Source organism: Tasmannia lanceolata, unplaced genomic scaffold, assembly GCF_043159265.1.
Source record: "Tasmannia lanceolata isolate RefF3 unplaced genomic scaffold, GAP_Taslan_0.1 ptg000015l, whole genome shotgun sequence".
NCBI classification, from domain to species: domain Eukaryota; kingdom Viridiplantae; phylum Streptophyta; class Magnoliopsida; order Canellales; family Winteraceae; genus Tasmannia; species Tasmannia lanceolata.
Genome location: NW_027518692.1, coordinates 2686140 through 2709729, shown reverse-complemented (window position 1 = coordinate 2709729; position 23590 = coordinate 2686140). Strand labels below are relative to the sequence as shown.

At 36.9% G+C, this 23590-nt stretch overlaps 1 protein-coding gene across 1 annotated transcript; it reads left to right on the top strand.

Moving 5' to 3' along the window:
• Positions 1–6160: 6160 nt before the first annotated feature.
• LOC143846794 (uncharacterized) lies at positions 6161–8849 on the top strand. Its single transcript, XM_077355357.1, has 7 exons — positions 6161–6499; positions 6592–7007; positions 7445–7461; positions 7546–7626; positions 8214–8297; positions 8380–8475; positions 8635–8849. The coding sequence occupies exons 1-7, from the start codon at positions 6161–6163 to the stop codon at positions 8847–8849; spliced, it is 1248 nt and encodes a 415-aa protein (XP_077211472.1).
• The last annotated feature ends 14741 nt before the right edge of the window (positions 8850–23590 follow it).

Here is a 23590-nt window from a genome sequence, read left to right as displayed (position 1 = left end):
TTCATGAACAAATAAATAACAATTGGAGTCTCCTGTAAGGCTCTAACAAAAATAATAATAATAATAATATATTCATTAACATACTTTCTTTTCTAAAAAAAATGATATATTCTACCAGATCAAAGCAAGATAATGAGATTACACTAAATATCTAGGGAAATTTTTACAAGAACACAAATCCTCACAAAATCTGTAAAAATCTACTATAAATATAGCATCACATCAGGGCACATACCTAAAGAATACATTTATAAAAAAAATCACAGCAACATCTATGAAATTTATGAGAAATAAACCTTTGAACTATTTGAGTACAAAATCAAGCTATTATTTAGAGTCATTCAACCTTCAAAAATAAGCAAATCAAGATCATAAATGAACATTTAAGAAGAACTACTTACCTGAATTAATGATGAAGCACCTCTTTTTTTTTTAGAATCAATGTACAAAGCTCAAAGAATTTCGCCAAAAAAATGCAAGAGATTAACCGATCGGATCGTGAAATGTGTAAATTGCTGAAGAAAATGATGATCTTCTTTTTCTACTGTTTAAAAAAAAATGAGAGCAGCAAGCTACATAGCATGATGATCAAAACAGAGGAAATCCACCGGAAAAGTTACCGGATCTTGGCCGGAGAAGATGATCGGTGCTCGGGTTTCAGTTAGGGTTTGAATCAAAGGATCTCTCTCTTTATTTCTCACTCTCTTGATTTTTTCTAAAAAAATGAAAGGATCTTGCGAGGATTGAATCAGATCTTGATTATAGAGGAGAAAATGGAGAGGCTAATGTTATAAATCTAAGGGTTTTTCTTGAACCTAAGGTTTAAGATCATGAAAGGGAGAAATAGAGGGAGCATAAGCTAATAATAGAAGAAGCAGGGGTCACGGCCAGAGGTTTGCCGGAATATGACCGGAGTATGGCCGGAGAAGATGGAAAAATTGCCAGGGTTTGCGACGAGATCTACCTTCTCTCTCCTTTTCTCACTCTCTCTGTCTTTGTTGTAAAAATGAGAGAGAGCTTCAAAACCCCACTCGATGCCTTTTTATAGATGAGAATGGGGTTATTGATTTCAGCACTCCCCTCCTTTGGTAGCCACACACCCCACTTAGTTTATTCCTTTTAATTTCTTGCCCTCAATAACCTGTTTTGGCACACCCTGATTCTGATGAATCACTCCCCTTCTCTCTATGCTATTTCAAAGAAAATGGGTATCCCATTTATTTTATCCGATCCCTCTTTTGACAGGAAATGATATAATTGACCCCTCTTTCTTTTCATTTGGACAGCCCCCATCTATCTAATTCACCCCCTTCTACTTTAGATAAAAATGAATCGTATGAGTAAAACCATGTTTTGATAGTTGTACTAACTTATCTAGTTTTTTCTTCTTTCACAGGCTTGTGCATGGGGATGAGTGTCGGCATATCTCTGTTGGATGTTTCACCTATATTTAACCCTCTCTGCTTGCTGAATTAGAAAATGATGTTAGCACACTATGTTTGATAGATGCACTCTAATAATCTGTCTTTTCCTTTTAATCTTACCTTAAAAAAAAAACTAGGGGCCTAGCATCATAATGTTTTTGATAAGTTTCACTCTCTCAACTTTCCTTTGGACAACCACCCTGCTAGCATATTTGTGACTATGTTTTACCCTATAAGGGGTGGTCCAAGATGAAAAAATGGCTCTTTAAAGAAAAGAATATATTTGCACATATTCGGCCCATCTTTTTCCCCATTTCTTACCCATTTTCCGCAAAATTTTGTACCGATCTTTCAAGGACAGCAACAACCCTTCGGGTAAAATCTCACACACAAACGAACAAGATGGACTAGTAAAAATATCTCAGCTAGGTTCTTAGGAAATTTCAAGATTGGACTTCGAAAATTTTATTCGATTTCGAGAATTAGGGTCCGGTCAAAATGGGGTGTCTACACTATGAATGGCAGATTCAGAAAGGAAGGAGCTGATTGTCCGTTCTACGGTTTTCCTAAGCCTTGGTATGATGAAAATGGGACAAAGAAATTGTCGAGTTTAGAGATTTTCTTTACCAATTAGCTGCCAGAGGACTTCTTTCTTGATCAGATTTCAGTGACAGAGAAGCAAGACACAGATTGGGTTGAGAACCTTGAATCAGAACTCTTAGACTCCTTGTTCCAAGTTGAGGCACCAGTCATTGCGATGATTGGAAGAGATACAGCTTTCATGAGCCCAAAAGATTGCATACTCCAGCCGAGGGACCTTTGGATAACTGGATCTCTAGGTTATACCCCTAGTAGTCTTTCAGCATAGTCCAGTCCCTTCAAAAGAGTCAGCCGTTTCAAAATGTGAGTCAGTTTCTGAGTTTGTCCTAGAGTCTCTGTCATTTCTAACTTTTCTTTTGATGCAGGTACTGTAGAGGTCGGGTCAACTTCTGGAGTTTGTGATGAGTCTATCTCTGGTGGTGTCAAGTCCGAGTCTGAAGACGTCTTCATTGATGTTTCATTTGTATATATTTCTGATTGTATTGACACTGATGTCAATTTATCTTTTCATTCTGTTTCAGAGTCTGTAAAGCCTGTTGTGGGCTATCTTACTGACTTAATCATTGATTCTGATGAAATAAAAGACTCTTTTGTGTATATTCCTGTACTTGTCTCTTCTACTGATTCTGTTTCTAAACTTGATCAAGTAATTACTAATGATAATCAAGACTCCCCCTCTAATGAGGAAGCCGACGAAACTCCCTTGAAATCAAACATATGATTCAACAAGAGGAGAGTCGCTGAGCAAAACCACTTGAAGAGAAAATTGAAACCGTAAATATAGGTGATGAATCCTTAATTCAGAAGATACGGATTGGCAAAACTTTATCTCCTGAGGAGCGCAAAGAACTAATCACCTTGCCAAAAGAGTTTAAGGAGGTTTTTGCTTGGTCTTACGATGACATGCCAGGATTGAGTGAGGACATTGTACAACAGAAATTACCTCTAATCCCTGGCATCAAGCCGAAGAAGCAAAAACTCTGAAAACTTAAAACAGAGAGGGAGTTGAAAGTCTATGAAGAAGTAAAGAAGCTACTCGAAGTAAAATTCGTCGAAGTAGTTGAATATCCTGAATGACTTGCAAATATTGTACCAGTGCCCAAGAAGGACGTGAAATTCAGGATGTGTGTCGATTTCAGAGATTTGAACAAAGCAAGTCCGAAAGACGACTTTCCGCTTTTGAACATTGATCTCCTGGTTGACAATACAGCTGGACATGCAATCTTATCTTTCATGGATGGATTTTCGGGTTACAATCAGATTAAGATGGCACCCGAGGACATGATGAAGACGACATTTATTACTCAGTGGGGCACATATTGCTACAGAGTGATGTGACTACTCTTCTTCATGACATAATTCATAAGGAAGTCGAGGTTTATGTAGATGACATGATTGTCAAGGGAAAGACTCGACCAGAGCACACAATTGCCTTAAGAACGTTCTTCGAGCGAATCCGAAAGTATCAACTTGGCTTGAACCCTAGTAAATGTGTATTTAGGGTCACATCAGGGAAGTTGCTTGGATTCATGGTCAGCGAGAGAGGAATCGAAGTGGACCCTCAAAAGATCAAAGATATCCAAGAAATGCAACCACCAAAGACGGAAAAGCAGATTCATGGATTCTTTGGCAAAGTGCAATACTTGAGGAGATTCAGATCTCATCTAACCATGACATGTGAACCCATCTTCAAGTTATTGAAGAAGAATTCTTCCAAGAAATGGAATGATGAATGTCAAGAAGCATTTGAAACAGTCAAGCAGTGCTTGTCTTTGCCTCCTGTCTTATCACCAGTCATTCCTGGCCAACCATTGCTACTATATTCAAGCTCACAGAATCAAGGAAATAATGTATACAAGCTCAAATCTTACATGAGCAGAGGGAGTATACCATCATTTCTCATACTCAAAATCACACAGTCAAGAAAGACAACTATGCCTAACCTCAAAACTCAACAGACTATATGAGCATCAGGTAAACTTTAACAAAGCATACGACACTAGCAAACACTAGTATCTATGAAACAACCAAAAAAATAATGGAAAACCGAAACCTTTTTATAATAAAACATAAAGAAAGAAATTAAATAGTTATAGAGAATAAATGAAAGTAGAAAGCAGTACCTGATTGAAAAAAATTACCAATTGCAATAAGTGTGAGATCACTAAAATTGATGCTATAGGCCAACGATGGCTGAGTTTCTCTAGTGATAGAATGTGCAATGAGAGTGAGGTGAAATTCACCTTAAATTGCAAAAATGTCTAACTAATCCAAATGACTGACACAGACCAAACAATTCTTTCATTTTTTAAAGCGTAGCAAAATGGGGGTGTCTACACTGCTTGGCCAGGCTATTTAATAGGCCTACCGCTCTGCCAAAATTGTAGATGTCAATCCCTAAATTTTAGGGCGAAGAATCCCTTGTTGAGTATCACTATTGGTCTCGAGGGTTTGCTCTAGGATATAGCTCTATCCGAATGTGACTCTAAAAATAGAATCACTGTAAGAATGACTAAGACCCTAGAATGGACTAGCAGACCAATAAGATCTCTCAAGTCTAAGGACTAGTGAAGGGTCCTGTCTGGATGAACAACTTTATACTTTCTTATCCACAAGTTGTTCTTTATTTGATCCGGTTCGGTTACGCGATCAAATCGTCACACCCATTCTTCTTGCTTAGATCAAATCAGTTACGCGGTCCACTACCCAGATGACTGAGATAAGTCACCTCACGTCACGTGCATGTAGTGCGTGTTTAGCGTACCGTTTAAAACACCGTTTGGCGTTTGAAACACCGTTTTGGGGCCAAACGGCCGTTTGGGAGTGTTTGGGTGCGCAGCCACCGTTTGAAATGTCGTTTGAAACACCGTTTTGAACCCTCAAAACGGCGTTTTGCAAACGGAGGGGGGGAGGTCCGTTTGCAAAACGCCGTTTTGAACAGAGTTTTTGGGCTATGGATTTTTACTAGTTTGCCCTCACCAAAACCCATTTTCCTAGAATCACGAAAGAAAATAAAAGGGGAGAAATCTCTATACTATTTTTAGCTTCTATGAATAATTAGGTTTTCCTCTCACAAACTTACCTTTTTCTCATCTCCTTGCCTCATCTCTCCGTCTGTGCAAAGCAAATCATCACCAAAAGATACAAGGTATGCACCTCTCTCTCTTCGTCTCTGTTTTATTTTTCTGAATATGGAGATGGGTCTTTCTCTCCGTCTCTATTTTTTTTCTCATATGGAGATGGGTCTTTCTCTCTCTCTCTCTATCTAGTCTCTGTTTTATCTTTATTGTTCCCACCATTTGACCGGTCTCTCTCTCTCTCTCTCTCTCTCTCTCTCTCTCTCTCTCTCTCTCTCTCTTTTAAGCTATGGCCATATGGACGGTTTGGATCATCAATTAGTTTGGTCCATACAGTTTTTTTTGAAAAATAAGGGGTGATAAGGGCTTAACTGTATAAAATCTCTTTTCTTTCTTTGTTGATTTTTATTCACCTATTGTACTATGAAGTCTTTGGCTTTATTGACTTCTTACAATAAAATAGTAAACAAATATCTCAATGAATCTTGGAAAAAGTACGAGAGATCTAAAAAAATTTTGTGAATCATTGCAACCAAAAAATATGAATCATTACTTTGATATAGAATTGTATTTATTTATTTTTTGGTGCCTTGTCATACTTGTGTTTTAGACATTTTAGTAGAGATTTTATGTTCTCCATATTTGTATGTGTGGTGAGCATTCGGATGTGACCCCTCTCCCATGTGCTTATGGGGCATATGCTTCTAAAATTGTATATTTTTATTTGGTAGGTGAGTTACCGTTTGGTCTCACTCCTACCAAATTATTAATTAATAGATAATATAAAGAGAAATGATATCCACCCTCTATGCTTTGATAATAACACTCACAGTTTGTTAAACCTTTTGTAATTGTTTTTTTTATAGTTTTTTAAGAATTGTAATATCTTCTAAGAGGTAATAAGGGTGTTTGTTTATGATTTTTTATTGGAGTTTTCTTTTCAATAAAAAATGAATGAGACTGCTAGCAAAATGGAATTTTGTGTGGAAAATAAAGACAAAACCCTATGTTGTGACACATGCTCAAGAAGACAAGGAAGTGAATTTGAAACCCCAAGAAATGCAAAAAAAAAAGCTCAATGGGAAAGAGATTATTAAGAAAGCTCAATGGGACACTGATAGGCATTATGCTTGGATTGACATATGTAAGGACTTAGTTAGGAGGGGATTTAGACCTAGTTCACACTTGAGTAAGGAAGGGTGGGCGCTAGCAACTGATGGTTTTAATGAGAAGACGAGCAAGAGATTCACTAAGGAACAAATGAAAAATCATTGGGACTCGACTAAAAAGGAGTGGCAGTTGTGGCATTCTTTGTTGACCAGTGCAACTGGTTTGGGTTTTGATCATGCGAAGCATTGCATAGATGCATCAGACGATTGGTGGGATACTCAAATTAAGGTAATCAATAAACTTAAACTTAATTTATTTTTATTATAAGTTTTTTTTTCATTTCAGTAAAATGATAATGTTTCTTTTTTTGTTTTGTGTAGAGAAATAAAAAGTATGAGTGCTTTAGGAGTCGAGCCTTGGAAAGGTGTTGGGATCTTGAGGAGCTGTTCTTAGATGTTTCTGCAACTGGAAGACTTGCATTTTCTCCTTCTGCAAGCCAAGTTGATACACAACATAGAAAACCATCCACCCTATTTGATATAGAGGAAGAGGGAGATGAAGATGTAGGCACACCAGTATCTTCAAATGAGCCTGTTTATGGTGAAGATGACACGGAACCAGTTGTAGTAGCAAGGAAGAGAGAGCCTAATGTAAAAGAAAGGGTTGCAAAAAGAAGATCGGTTGCAAATCATATTTCCAAAAACTTAGAGCGTCTCACGACTGCAGTGGAAAGCAGGAGCACGACTACATCTGTCCGTATGGAGAAGTTTGATGCTGACATGACTGAAATCGTGAGGTAAGTAGCCTTGTTGCCAGGTTATGAGAGGGGGTCACTAAATTTTTATGCCGCTTGCAAATTGTTCAAGGTGAAAGAGAATCGTGCATTGTGGGTGGCTATGGGAGATGACAAAACAAAGATTGGCTGGCTACATTATGAGTTGGGAGTCCCATTCCAATCGTCATTCGATGATGACGATGTTTACTATCCCCAGCCCATTGATTAGTTTTCTATCTGTTGGTTGTGAACTTTTGTTACTTGGATGTTGACAAGTAAAGTTATTTTTTATCTTGTGATTGATGGTTGTGAACTTCTGATAGTTTTTTTGCTATTGCAACTTGTTGGTTGTTACTTTTATTTTGAACTGGTTGGTTTTTATATGTTAGTTGAACAACTTTTTGGCTATACCTTTTTCATTCGTTGATAATTTATTTTGAACTGTTTTTACACTACAGAGGCCTGGAGCATACCAGTAACATCTTCCCTTGGTGTGCCATACGGGATTTGAATATGCTAGTTGTTGGTTTTTGATTTGCAAGGAATATGGATTGAGGAGATGGGTCAGATGCATCAATTGAATCAATTGACAGTAACGAAGATTATGATGATGAAGATTTGATGGCTATGGTTGTTGAAGGTGTGCAAGATGCAATTAGGTATTATTCTGTGTATTTTTGCAAGACACCATGCCGAACAAGTAAATACACTGGGTATAAATTTATCATGGACCTATTAGATGGTCACCAAATCGATGCTATGAGCAACTTCGTATGGAGAAACATGTATTTAGGAATTTGTGCAATTTATTCAAAACAAGATGTGGATTAACACCAACGAAAGCAATGTCTATTGAGGAGATAATGGCAATGTTTCTGATGATATTAGGACATGGCATTTCTAATAGGTATATGCAGGAGCGGTTCCAACATTCTGGAGAGACAATTAGTCGGCAATTTCATAAAATCTTAACTTGTGCAATGCGATTTTCGTCTGATATGATTAAGCCAGAGCCTAATTACAATGACATTATTCCAGCATACATCCAAAATAGGGAATAATTTTATCCATACTTCAAAGATTGTATTGGAGCTATTGATGGCACCCACATTCCAGTGATTGTGCCTCAAACAGAGCAAATTCCATATCGAGGAAGGAAAGGTTACACCTCAACAAATGTCATGGCATGTTGTGACTTTGACATGTGCTTCACCTTTACATGGGCAGGATGGGAAGGTGCTGCTCATGACACAAGGATTTTTTCAGAGGCATTGCGTATGCCGGATCTTAATTTTCCTCACCCAAGGGGAGGTAAGTATACAAATAATACTGTAAATTTAATATATTATAATATATAATATCTTACATAATTTTTTTTCAAATTTTGATGTAGATAAATATTATGTGGTTGATGCTGGCTACCCCAATATGAAGGGATACTTGGCCCCGTACAAGGGAGAAAGGTCACATGTTCCAGCTTTTCGACATGGTACTCAACCAATAAGTGGTTCAAATGAGAAATTTAATCAAGCACACGCCTCTCTTAGGAACATTATAGAGCGCACATTTGGTGTATGAAAAAATAGATGGGCCTTGTTATCCCGAATGCCTAAATTCGATTTAAAGACCCAGATACAACTAATTGTAGCATCAATGTCACTGCACAACTACATCAGAAAGCATGCAAGTCGTGATGAGGAGTTCGATAAAGCTGACCATGATGATACATATATGCCTATTGTTGATGTTCGTTTGGGTTATGATCATGCTATGGATCAAAATGACACATTTGACTATGCACATGATGATGCTTTCATGGGTTTGGTTCGGGACCACATTCGTGATGAATTATGTCATATTTAAATTACTCATTGTGCCACTTTTTAAATTTTTTTTTTGAACAATAGTATAACTATTTATGGCAATGATGTTTAATTTTAATTGTGTTTGAATGAGATCCTAATGACCTTTTAATATTGGGCCTAATGAGAGAGTAGTTGAGTTACATTGAGGCCAACCAAACAATGCCCTTTTTGGTCATTTTACCACTAAAACTCCATTTTGGGGCATTTGCAACCAAACACACAATACCTCTGTTTGCCGTTTAAAACGTCGCTTTGATCTGGCCAACCAAACATGAAAACGCCGTTTTGAACCAAAACGGCGTTTCAAACGCCATTTCAAACGGTACGCCAAACACACCCGTAGTCAAGACTGGTGCTAGTTGTATATAGAAAGAGATGTCCAGTCTCTTTCCCAACTAAGAACTATTAAGGGTTGCATAGAACCGAGATGTTATATCTCCTTGCTCCCTTGGATCTGTGAATCCTTTGAGCATGGCATTTCTACTATGCTACCTAAGGATGAACATTTGTCATTCAAATAAGCACATCACACACATTCATAAATGTAAATACCCATTCAAATCATGAAATAAATCTTTTTTTATTAGAAAATGTCGTTCTACTGGCTTTCCAGGGCATATACTCTAATAATGACATGTAAATTTCCTGTCTAAGGCACAACACTACCAAACAACACCTTAGTCCATAAAAGCTAATCAATTTTGGTTTGCCAGCATCAAAACAACAAGGTAAGGTTTGAATTGAACCCATGGGAACCCTTGGGCTTACAGAAAGAAATTGGATCAAAATCTGATGCAACTCCTTAAATCCAAATTCATTAACCAATCAGTTTGAATCATATTTAATGGAAGTAATTTGCATACACTGGACCAATCCAATTTAGGCACAACTAAGTTCATACTTTAAGCTAAAAAAAGTCATAATCAAATCTATGAACTAAGCTCCTCAGTAAAAAGCAAATTTATGGACAAATATTTATTCAGATAATGCATAAGAAGGCTAGGGATGTTACCTGAATGTGTAGATGATAAATTTAATTAGAATTACCCCTCTCGAGTTCCTAAATAAGATAGTAGATGATTTTCTCTTTCTTCTTACTCACTTTATCTTTTTCTTTAGCTTTTCTGATCTCTCATTATCTCTTCCTCGAATCTAACTGATTTTGTTCTTATCATATGAAACCTTATCTCCTATTGAAATTCAGTAGACTTTCATAACAAAACAAAAGCTAAGATCGGAAGTCCCTCTCTCTACTTGACTTTTGCTCTTATCTTTTTTTTTTCTTTCTCAAGCTTTCATCACTAACTAGAAGGTGAGCTAGGGAATAAGAAAATCATTGTTCAAGCTCTGAATGTTTGGATCTGAACTAGAACATGTTAGATCTAGGTAAAACTAACTAAAAACTGGAAGTAAAAGGCTTGGATCTAGGGTTTCAAGAAACGAATTCAGGATTTGAGCAAAAGCTAGGGTTTCATGAGCTAAAATGAAATCTATTGCATAGAGAGGGCCAAACAAACAAACAAAAAATTGAAGCAACCTACTTGAGGAAGAAGAACTAGCTAAGATTTTGACCGGATTTTCAGCCGGAAACCGGTAAGACTCGCCGGGGGAAGAAAGGTTCGGAAGAAAGAAGTTAGGGTTTCAGCATCTTTTTCCTCTCTATCTCTCTCTAATCTCTCCTCTGAAAATTTTTAACGAAAATATGAGCTCCTCCCCTCAAATCCCCAATTCGAGGCCTTAAATAGATAAACGATAAATTTTCACCTCTTTTCCTATTTGGTACATTCCTTCTTTCAATTAATTAACCCCTATTAAATGATACAATGAACATAACCATGCCCTTTCCCTTTTCTCCGTGGAACAACATCCAAGTAAATAACTCACCCCCCCCCTTCTTCTTACTTTGTATAAGTAACATATTTTCCTCTTCAGCCTTTGGACAACCTCTACTTTGGATAATCCACTCCCCTTTTGAATAATACCAACAAAAACTCAATTTCATATCTGTACAAGCTTGCTTCGTCTTATTCGGCAAACTTTAGCAGATTTTTCTAAAATTTTACAGGGACTTACTTGGGGTCTTAACCTATTCTAGAGTAAAATTTGGGATATTAATTCACTAATTTGAAAGGTTTTTTTATTCAAACAAACTTATTTAGAGTTCGATCAAAATAGGGTGTTTACAATGCAGTATTCTTTGAGAATAAATTTCTCAGAGATCATGGTTTGACCATACCAGGAGATACAGAGATTGTTACAGAATCCTATGTAGAGTCTGAACAGAATATTTCTGACACTCATCCCACACTGATTTCTAATTCAGAACCTTTAAGAATATCTACAAGATATCGAGTACCCAAGAACTTTGGTGAGGACTTTGTAACCTACCATTTAGAAAATGATCCATCGACCTATAAGGAAGCGATGAGATCTAGGGACTCTTTGTTATGGGCAGAAGCCATTGATGATGAAATGAGCTCTCTGTTACAAAATCAAACTTGGCAGCTGTGGACCCCGATCCTGAGGAGGCGGCGAGGAACGAGTCCCCGTCGGTCCTTTAGATCTCCACATGAAGGAGAGCTCTACCAACGAACTCTCAAAATAAAGCGTCATATGGCGATAAATGAGATACCTCTCGATCCAAGGACAGAACCACAAACCAAGACGTACATAAAATGACAAAGAGTCACTATCCATGGATAGGCCATGGAACCAAAAAACATACTCTGTTTGCAACGGATAACCAGAGAAGAGAGGGTTCGTGCCTGATTACGAGTTGGGAAGGTGTTAGCATAGATTCGAAAGATCCCCAACAGAGACGCCAGCCTATGGACCCCGTTCCTGAGGAGGCGGCGAGGGACGAGTCCCCGTCAATCCTTTGGATCTCCACATGAAGGACAGCTCTACCAAGGAACTCTCGAAATAAAATGCCATATGACGATTCAAATGAGATACCTCTTGATCCGGAGCCAAGGCTCGATACTAAGACGTACCTAAAATAAGAAAGAGTCTCCATCCAGGAAAGTTGGCCCTGAACCCAAAAATAAATGCTCTGTTTGCAATGGATAACCAGATATATATATATGGGCTCGTTCCTGATTACGAGTTGGGAAGGTCCGGAGAGCATCCAACTCGCCCGAGCGAACTCGGTCTCTTATGCCATTTATTATTAACTTTGAAGAGTTTTTGGCAAAAATCATGTGGAATGAGAACAAATATCCCTGAGAAAACGTCTACCTAAACATGCATGACCGGGGATGGGCAAAAAAAAATAAACATCCAAGTCGTAAGAGAATTGATATCAGTGTCACCCAACATTGGATTAAACACTAAAATCCGTTATCTCTAAAAGAGGCAGAGAAGACTAGAGTTTATCCAATATCACATAACCCTGCTATCTATCTCTACACATCACATCTAACATTCATGCCTAAAGAGAAATGGAACCAGTATCATCTGTCATTATATTAAACACTAGAATCCTCTGTCTCTGAAAGAGGCAGAGAAGACTAAAGTTTATCTAATAACATATAACCATGTTACCTATCTCCAAACATTCCACATAATCCTAACTCATCACATCTAGTAAAGCTGTAAATATACGCATGCACATCTACAACTAAAGAGATAAACTTGCACAGTGAGCGAATGTTAGTAGATAATAACAGAAATAATAATCAGCAATAGTAAAGAGCTACAGCTAAGCATATGATCAAGAGATAATGAACAAATAAACAGTAAAGAGCTATAGCTAAACATGTGAATAAGCAAAGCGATATAGACATAAACACTCTACAGCTAAGCATGTGAACCACCTAAAGAAAGTAATCACTCAATATATCATCATATAAAAAATACGAACAAGTACCAGACCATAAACCCTTAAAACTCTAACAACAAACCCTAAGACTCTAATTATTTTTCAGGCCCGAATCTTTGGATGGTCTGATGTTCATCTGAAGCTGCCTATGTATCCCCACCTCTTACAGGAATCAAGGCCACGTAGTTTTTGCGCGCTTATTCTAAACTATGATGCATAACCTATCTAAGAATGCTATCCTAGACTGGATCAACTAGACTCGACTAGTTGTTAAACCTTCTTGTGCGATTACTTAAGTTCAAATGAATTGTAGGTTTTAAGACACCCTATATGTCCTAACTAGATGCAAGTTTAATCCTAAGCTAATGCAAGTGATTCCTACATCCTATGTGCAACTAGGCTGTGTGTCATAAGAAAAATAATGGGATCACTAGCGCATCCTAATCTAGTCATCAATCGACAATGTGGATCGCCAACTGACTGGACAGAAGCGAGGACAAACTCCTAGCTAGGACAAACTCCTAACTCTAATACAAACACAAAACATACAAAACACTCAACACATCTAGGACAAAATTCTAACTCTAGAGGAAGATCTTTTCGAAAACAGGTTTATTGAAAAGCTTTAAAGCCTTTTGTGTTTCTAAAAGGTTTACATGGTTTATTTTTAAAAGGTTTGACTAGACTTGGGATAAAGATCCCAAGCTGACTACGTACCTCGTGGAAGAGGATCAAGCCAACGTAGTTCGGAAAGAAAATTTCCTAATACGCTCCTAAAATCTTTTGACTTTTTCAATGTTTCAATATTTTTGAAGTTTTAAATTTCAAATATTTTTGAGTTTCAAATTTCTAATATTTTTGAATTTTAAAATTTTAAAGTGTTTTTAGATTTTTAAATATTTTAACCCTTAAAAAGGGAACATGCCAAACAGCACACTAGGGCCAAACCCTAGGGCTAAAGGAAAAACCCCGAAATCAAATAAACTCACTAAAAGTGAAATGATCGCAAAACGAGTAAACTAGTGTCCCATAGTAAATCAAGATGATAAGATCCCAAGTAAGTAGGCACTAATAAGACTAATATAGTCTCTAAAAGGAAATGGGGAGTGACAACAACACTAAAGGATAAACTCCTACACTAAGGGGGCTGACTCCAAAACTAGTAAACAAACCTCTAAGCTAAAGGATAAACTTTTAAGCTAGATTACAAACTAATAGTCTATGGGATAGACTCCTAAACTAAACAACACTAAAGAAGGGGTGCAAATAAGTTACAGACTCCCTAATAATGCTACCAAAATACAGGGGCAAATAAGTTAAAGACTCTCTCTATAAGAAGAGAAAATACACAAGAGTGCTAGTGAGACTAGACAAGTCCCCTAGACACAGAGGTGGGCTCCAAGTAATCATTGTCCCTGCAATGATAAATAGGGTTAGGCAACTAACAAACCAAGTTGGTGTTCAACTAATATGAGGTGTTCTATAAATGAGGCTAGGTAAGCCTCTCATAGGTAAACTCTCTAACATGACCAAAGTAACCTCCCTACGGGTAGGCTCTAAATGAGGCTCATCTCCAAAGTAGAATTGCCTATCGAGACAGAGTACATCTTCTAGTGAGGGCTCTAAATAACTCTTTCATTGCATAAGCAATGAGAAAGGTATCTAATGTCTAAAGAGAATATCTGAAAGACTCGGAAAATCTCCTAAAATGAAGAAAGAAAAGGGTATGTTACATAGGACTTAAGCAAGTTCCCTTAAAGATGGGCTTGTGATGACTCCTTCATCGCCCTTAAAAATGAAGGGCTATTTAAGATTCAAAAGACATATAAAAGAATGAACACTTTCTACCTAAAGAAGAGGAAAGAAGAAGACAGGGGGTACAACCATATCCTAGTAAGTCCCCCTAATGATGGGCTCAGGCTAACGCCTTCATCGCCCTTATCATGATTGGTTCCCTCACGGAAGGGAGAAGACTCAAGAGGACATGATCAAAATGAAGGATAATTATACCCCCTAAGAGTGAAATCAAAGCAAACATGTGAGTACATGTCATATCCCATGAAATAGGAAGAATCACCAAACATGTGAACCACATGTAGGCTCCCTCACAGAGAAAGGACACACTAAGCAAGAAAAGAATTATAGGAATTGATGAGATATGATGAGCTTAAGGCAGAGGGTGTCCTATTAGATGTAATGAAGAAGTGAGTGAAGGATGTAAGGCAATCAACGGATGATGTGTGCAAAAGATGTAATCAATAGGCAATAATGCAACCGAGAGGCAAAAGATGCAAGCAATGGATCTCAAAGACGGAATGAGACATGACATGTCTCCAAGAATGAAAATCGCAAGATTTGGAAGATTTAAATATGTTTTAGAAGTGATCCTATGAGTTTTAGATGCTAAGTTGTCATTTAGTTCAATGACCGAAAGAATGGAGCAAGCTTATTCGTGGTGTGTTTCTAGCATCTTTTAATACTTAATTTCAGCTTATTTTAGATATTTTCAGTATGTTTTATTCAGGTTTGATTATGATTAAATCATTTGTTTGCATACATCGTTGATTTCAATCACTTAGCATTGAAAATGTATTGAAAGCACACAACACAACATGCAAATTTCACTAAAAATGCACAAAAATTCAAAATAAGTCATAAGAATTACTCTATATATGATTTATAATCTGCTAGAATGCTCAACATAATAAAAAACATCAATTTGAATTAATCTAACCTCAAAACAACATTTAAAAAAAGACAAAATTTCCACCAAACATGCAATTTTCACCAAAAAGGGTAAAAATGCCAAATAATTCATGAAAATTATTCAATATATGATTTAAAACTTGTTAGCATGCTCATCATATCTAACTATGAGCATTAAAACTGATTTAGGCCCAAAATAGCCTTGAAAAGCAATAAGAGGCAAAATCACAACTAAATATGCAATTTTCACAAAAATGTCCCACAAATGGCAAGTAAATCATGAAAAGCATCCAAAAGATGATTCATGACTTGTTACCAAGCTCAAAACATAAAAAAACAACCACTAAAAATGATAAGAGATCATGTTGTCCATGCTTTTCAAGAAATTACATAGTTATGTCAGTGTGAAAAATGCGACTTTGCATTGAATTTCAGACCCATCCACCATCAAAATCATAAAAAAACTACTATTCAAAATTGTGGATCACAGCATGAGTGACATTCTCAGTTAACCACTTCGTCTTGTTCCGGCCAGAAGTGGCCGGAAAACGGCCATTTCCGGCTCGTCGCCATGAAAAAGCACATCAGTGTTTCAACTGAAAGTTTCCGCTCAGCTTTGACACTCAAAATATCTTTTCTGGAAAATTTTATCAAGGACAAAGTTTTAAGAAATCATTCAAGTAACAACTTTGTATTCTACGGCTCCGGCCAGATCTAGCTAGAAGTGCCCCAAAAAATGGCCGACAATCTACTGTTACAGCATACATAGTTTTACCAGAAAACTAAAATTTTGAAAGTGACTTTTGACACACCAGACATTATTTTTGAAAAAATGCACATATATACAAAGTTTTAGAAAATCTCATGATGAACAACTTTGTCTTCTATGGCTCCGGCCGAATCCTACCAGAAGCAGCCCAGAAGTAACTCGACGCGATAAATTTTTAAAGAACTTAAACAAACATTGAATGGCTGAAACTTAAAAAGAGCATAACGCTCTCATCCTTTGGCCAAATTAGAGCCATAATATGCCAAATCGAAGATCTCGGAATGATCTACAACTCTATGCAATCTATTCCTTTCAGATTTATCCAAAAATTACCAAAGATGATAAAAAAAAAATCTGAACAGCATGTAATTTTGAGATTTTTTAATATCTTGCAAGAGCATTTCACATCAAAACCCTAGATCTATCATGTATTTCACTAGATATTCACATTACACACATCTTAACATATATTTTTGAATTTAAAAGCCTAACACCACGAATTCCAACTGAAAATTGATGAAAAATAGCAAAAACGATACTGGACAGCACCTAGTTTTGCTATTTTCACATCGAAATTCAACTAGAATTCAAAATCTGAGGTGAATTGCTTTAGATCTTTATATGAGACATGTTTTTAAGCATATTTTGGTAGATTTTAGCCTTAGGTTGTTAGATCTAACCATTTTAAAGCATTTTCTACTTAGATTTTCTATTTTATGCTAGATTTTCAAAGAAAACTAAAAATAAACTCAAAATCTACTAACCTTGTGCTCTTCTCATGGATCTCTCCTTAAAAGCTTCTTCTCATCATTCTTTCTCTTTCTAGATCTCCTTCTTTTTCTATGTAAAACTCTTTCTCACTCTAGAATTCTCTCTCTAGAAAACTCTCTCTAGAAAGCTCTCTCTTAAGCACAAACCCTAGATTTAGAAGAGAGATCCCCAAATGAGGGCCCTTGATCTCCTATTTATAGAAAAAATGTGTTAATATTTACCCCATAAGTTTTCCCAAACAACTCTCTTTTATGTATATTTTGTGCTTTGACTAAAAAAATTTGTAATTTCAAGTAAAATTCTTCATGAGCGAATTTACTGGGATAATACACCCCCCTTTCTACTCTAGTTTAAAAACTGGTTGGCTTACAGGATATTTCACTCCCCATTTACACTACAATTCTAATTTGGCTCGTCTTATTGGGCATTTTTCAACGGATTTTGACAAAATTTTAAAGGAACCTACTTGGGATCCTAAACTACCCTAGTGTACAAGTTGGGACTCTAAATCGTTCATTTATTAGGTTTTTTTTATTCAAAACAAGATGTAAAGGGGTTCGGTCAAAATGGGGTGTCTACAGCAGCTAGTCGATTTGCCAAAAAGGGCTAAGACAGTGGGCTGTAAGTGGCTTTTAAAGAAGAAACTTAATCCTGACGGATCCATAGCTTGGTATAAAGCATGTTTAGTAGCTAAGGGCTATACCCAAGTAAGTGGGATAGACTACTTTGATGTTTACTCACCGGTCTGTCATTTGTCTACTATAAGAATTCTTCTTGCTTTGGCATCTATTGAGTAGTATGTTATGCATCAAATGGATGTAAAGACGGCTTTCCTTAATGGAGATCTCACAGAGAAAATCTACATGAACCAATGTAAGCCCAAGGGTCTACTCTCCTATCTTGTTTTGATGATTCTAAACATAATTGATTGTGTTTTTGAATACTAATCAATTTGCTTTGAAGTGTTGTGTTTGAGATAGGATTGATCATTGAAGAAACCAACACACAACATGGTCATGCTTGGAGATATCCCATACAAGAGTCAAAGGAGCAAAGTGAAGCTCACCTCATCTCTCAAGCAAGCATACACAAGATGGAAGATCAATTGAAGACCAAGACTAAAGAGAAGTTGAAAGCTACATAGTTATCATTGTACATCCTTTCTCTTTAGATTTTCAAGTCAAGGCAAAACGTTTTTCAAAGTGTTTTCAACTTGGTTTTCAAAGAACACTTAAGAACTTAAAATGCATTAGTGAATGGTTATGTGGTGGACCAACATGTTGGGACCCTCATAAACATTCCAAAATAACCATAGGAGTTGAGTTCCAAAAGCTAAAAATCAAACAAGCAATAAAAATCAAAAACTGCGGATTTTTAGGCTTCTCGGAACTCCGAGAATTTTTCTCGGAGCTCCGAGCTCGGAACTCCGAGAAAAGGTCCAGTAGCATCTGGACATTTTCTCGGAACTCCGAGAAATGGTCCAGTAGAAATTTTATTTCTTCTGGCCGTTGTCTCGGAACTCCGAGAATATTTCTCGGAACTCCGAGAACCTTGCGACAGCTCAAAAAAGAGCCGTTGGGTTTTGAATTAAAATTTGATTTTTGTTATCTACACCCCCAAACGGTCATATTTTGAGGAGAGACTATTTATACAATATCTAGAGGATTATTTCCTCTCTCTTGATTTTTGAAAAACCCTCTTAAGCACTCAAGCAAACTTGCAACCCTTTCAAGCTTAAGATTTTTTGGTTTTTCCCAAACTTGCCTTTCACTTGTGAACCTATTGAGTTTGGATTTAGAGCTATCACTTGCAATCTTTGTTGAAGAGCAATCAAGGAACTACAAAGGGCATCAAGCTTTCAAGAAGAAGCCAAGCTATCAAATCTTCCATATCTTGTATAGGTGGCTAGGGCATTCCTTTTTTAATTCCCTAGAGAGCAACCGCTTAGAACTCGGCGGAGAAGGAGAGTCTTTGTAAAGGTGTAAGGGCATCCTTGTTTAATATCCCTTGGAATTGTAACCGCCTCGGAGCCGGGCATCGTGGAGGTCTCCAATAGTGGAATCCCTCAAGTGCGACCTTGAGTAGAGTGGAGTAGGCCGTTGGCCGAACCACTATATATCGGTGTGTCATTTCTCACTCTTGCATTTCCATTATTGTTTTGGCTTGGCATTTCACCTTGTTCTTTCAATTATATTTGCACTAACCAAATATTTAATTAAGTGAAGAAAAATTCCAATTAGGGTTTATAGATAATTTTCGAAAGGCCTAATATTGAGTTAAATTCAATTCACCCCCCCTCTTGAGTATTTCAATTGGTATCAGAGCCTCGTCTCTAATTTTTAGAAAATCCTAACCGGTCTAGAGTAAAGATTCTAAAATGGCAAACTACCCTCAACACCATGAAGGTTATTCAAACACTAGGCCACCCTATGTTGATGGAACAAACTATGGTTTTTGGAAAACCAAAATGAAAATCTTTTTAACCCAAGACTATCAAATGTGGAGAGCAATTAATAATGAATACATCTTACCCACAAGAAATTTAAATGATTGGACCGAAGCCGAACAACAAGCTTCGAATTATAATGCCAAAGCCATGAATTCTCTTATTTGTGCTCTATCTCCCGGAGAATTCAATAGAGTATCAAATTTGAATTCGGCTAAGGAAATTTGGGACACTTTAGAAGTCACCCATGAGGGAACCAATCAAGTAAAAGAATCTAAAATGAACCATCTCTTTCGGCAATACGAACTCTTTCAAATGACATCCGATGAAACAATTGCCGACATGTACACTAGATTCACCAATCTTGTAAATGGATTAAGGGGTCTTGGAAAACAATTTTCCAATAGAGATTTAGTGACTAAAATCCTTAGGTCCTTACCTTTGTCTTGGGAATCCAAAACCTCCGCAATCACCGAAGCCAAGGACATGAACACATTGAACCTAGATGAACTAATAGGGTCCTTGATCACCCATGAAATGATTTTCAAAACAAAAGCACCCGAAATTGAAACTAAAATCGAAAAAGGAAAAGGAATTGCTTTTGCTTGTAATATAGGTGAAAATGAAGATGCAAAAGAAGACATGGAAGATGAAGTTGCCCTCCTAACAAGAAGGATCAAATTCTTGCAAAGGAACATGGGAGGGATGAGAAATAGAAGGACAAACCCTCCATTCAAGAAGAAAGAAGAACTCGGTGATGGATCTTCTCAACCACGATGTTACGGTTGCAAGAAGCTTGGACACATTCGCCCGGATTGTCCACTCAACAATGAACCCACTTCAAACAACCGCTTCAAGAGAAGAGAAGGCAAGAAAGGAATGACCGCCACGTGGGATGAAGAAATTGAAAGCGAAGGCGAACAAAATGATGGCGAAGATTGCTTGATAGCAAGGAACGTATGCTTCATGGCCTCAACAAACGACAACAATGAGGTAAACACTTTAAATGATGTTATTGTTTTAAAAGAAGTTCTTGATTCCCTACAAAATGCAAATGATGAACTTGAAATTCAATTTGATAAAATTGCATCTCTTGAAAATTCTCTTGCTAACATGACAAAAGAATTTGGTTGGTTGAAAAAGGATCATGAATTTTTAGATGATAAGAATGAAAAATACAAAGTAGAAATTCATGAGTTAAATGCTTCTATCAAAATCTTAAATAAAAACCGACAAGAACTCTCAAATGAAAACAACAATCTAAAGCATGAAAATGGTAGATTATCTCTTGAGTATGATGAACTAAAGAAACTTTTTGAAAAATTTGAAAATAGTTCATTAAAATTGGATAGACTTGTAAATCTTCAAAGAATGTCAAGTGACAAAAGTGGACTTGGACATAAATGGAACACCACAATATCCAACTATAAAACTAAACTTGAAAAGGTTTCTTCTAGCGGTACCAAAATTTGCTTTTATTGTGGTCTAGAAGGTCATTACAAGGTTGCTTGCTTACATGCTAAACAAGATAAGATTAAGTTGAACTCTAATGTGAAAACAAATGAACATAGCAAGATTAGGAAGATTTGGGTACCTAAGGGATCTCACTTGCCTATTCATATGTAGGTATGCCTTAAAAGCCATAACAAGAAGAACACATGGTACCTTGATAGTGGATGCTCTAGACATATGACCGGAGACCTTACTCAATTCGCATCCCTATCGCTCAAGGATGGTGGAGACGTTACCTTTGGAGATGATAAGAAAGGAAAAGTCAAAGGTGAAGGCACCATAGGTAACTCTACCTCTCCCATACATGATGTACTATTTGTTGATGGCTTGTCCCATAATCTTATTAGCATTAGTCAATTATGTGATAATGGTTTTGAAGTTGTCTTCAATCCCGATAAATGCATTGTTAAAAATAAGATAGATGGAGTAGTCAAATTCATAGGTTCTAGAGACAATAACATTTACACAATTGGATTAGATGATCTTAGACTCCAAAATGTAACTTGTCTTAATGCCATTAGTGAGGATTCTTGGCTATGGCATAGGAGGTTGGGTCATGCCGGAATGGATCTCATTTCGACCCTCTCCTCAAAAGAAAGTGTTAGAGGATTGCCTAAGTTCAAATTCATCAAGGATCACATTTGTAGAACTTGTCAATTAGGAAAACAATTGAAAAGCTCATTTGCACCTAAAAATATGATTTCAACTTCCTACCCCTTGGAGCTACTTCATATGGATCTTTTTGGACCAATGAAGACTAGTAGCCTAGGTGGAAAGAAGTACGTGTTTGTAGTTGTGGATGACTACTCACGATTCACATGGGTCATATTTCTAGCACACAAAGATGAAACTTATGAAAACTTCCTTACATTGTGCAATCAAATACAAAATGAAAAAGGTGTTGCTATCTCGTACATTAGAAGTGATCATGGAACTGAATTTGAAAATGTACATTTTGACACTTATTGTAATGAACATGGCATAAAACATAATTTTTCCGCACCTAGAACACCTCAACAAAATGGAGTAGTAGAAAGAAAGAATCGAACTCTCCAAGAAATGGCTAGAACTATGTTGCATGAAAATGATCTCCCTAGATATTTTTGGGCGGAAGCGGTTAGCACCGCTTGCTATATCATAAACAAGGTATATCTAAGGCCAATTTCTAAGAAAACACATTATGAGCTTTGGAAAAACTTGAAACCAAATATAAGCTACTTTAGAGTGTTTGGATGTAAATGCTTTATTTTAAACATCAAAGATAATCTACACAAATTTGATAGGAAATCGGATGATGGAATATTCTTAGGGTATTCTTCTCATAGCAAGGCATATAGAGTATTTAATAGGAGAACCCTAGTAGTAGAAGAATCCATGCATGTGACATTTGATGAAAGAGAGCCAACATCACAAGAAATGCCACATGATGAGGATGAACCCATTGAACATCTTTTTCCAAAATTGAGTGCTCCTCCTCATGCATCAACAAGTCATACATTACCTAGTGAGGAAGTAGAAAATGAAATTGATGACTCATTGCCTAGGGATAGGAGAACATTGGTAGATCATCATGAATCCCAAATTTTAGGTGATGCCACATTGCCAGTAAGAACTAGATCATACTATCGTAGTGTGAGTAACAATTTGGCGTTCCTGTCCGAATTAGAACCAAAATCCATCAAGGAAGCTGAAAAGGATGAATATTGGTTGATGGCCATGCAAGAAGAGCTAAGTCAATTCGAAAGGAACAAAGTGTGGAGGCTAGTACCTAGACCTAGTGATCATCCAGTCATTGGCACGAGATGGGTGTATAGAAATAAATTGGATGAAAATGGAATTATCACTAGGAATAAAGCTAGGCTTGTAGCCCAAGGGTACAATCAGGAGGAAGGGATAGATTATGATGAGACATTTGCTCCTGTTGCCCGTATGGAGGCTATTAGGATACTTTTGGCATATGCATCTCATAAAGGATTTAAACTATATCAAATGGATGTCAAAAGTGCCTTCCTAAATGGCTATATCCAAGAGGAAGTGTATGTTGAGCAACCTCCAGGTTTTGAAGACTTCAAACATCCAAATCATGTCTTCAGGCTTGATAAAGCTTTATATGGATTAAAGCAAGCTCCTAGAGCTTGGTATGAGAGGCTTTGCACTTTCTTAGTTGAAAAGGGATTCGAGATGGGAAAGGTGGATAAAACCTTATTTATCAAAAGAGAAAATCATGATATCCTCCTTGTCCAAATCTATGTGGATGATACCATCTGTGGCTCAACTAATCAAAAATTGTGTGATGAATTTGCAACCTTAATGAAAAATGAATTTGAAATGAGCATGATGGGAGAGTTAACCTACTTCTTAGGACTCTAAATTAAACAATACAAAAATGGAATATTTTTAAATCAAGAAAAATATACAAAGGAGTTATTAAAGAAGTATGGCATGGATAGCAGTAAGACATCAAGAATTCCCATGAGTACTACTGCTAAGCTAGAAAAAGATGAATTTGGCAAATCTGTGGATCAGAAATTGTATAGGGGTATGATAGGTAGTTTGCTCTATTTGACAGCCAGCAGACCAGACATTATGTTTACTGTCTGTCTCTGTGCTCGATTTCAATCGGATCCTAAAGAATCTCACCTATCAGCAGTTAAGAAGATCTTCAAGTACTTAAGAGGAACCCAAAGTCTAGGACTGTGGTATGAAAGATCATCT

Excerpts from the sequence above, each read along its gene's own strand:
- LOC143846794 (XM_077355357.1), top strand. The coding sequence starts at position 6,161 with ATGCAAAAAAAAAAGCTCAATGGGAAAGAGATTATTAAGAAAGCTCAA. Across the intron at positions 6,500-6,591 it reads GGTGGGATACTCAAATTAAG|AGAAATAAAAAGTATGAGTG; the intron begins GTAATCAATAAA and ends TGTTTTGTGTAG. Across the intron at positions 7,627-8,213 it reads GATGGCTATGGTTGTTGAAG|GATGGGAAGGTGCTGCTCAT; the intron begins GTGTGCAAGATG and ends TTACATGGGCAG.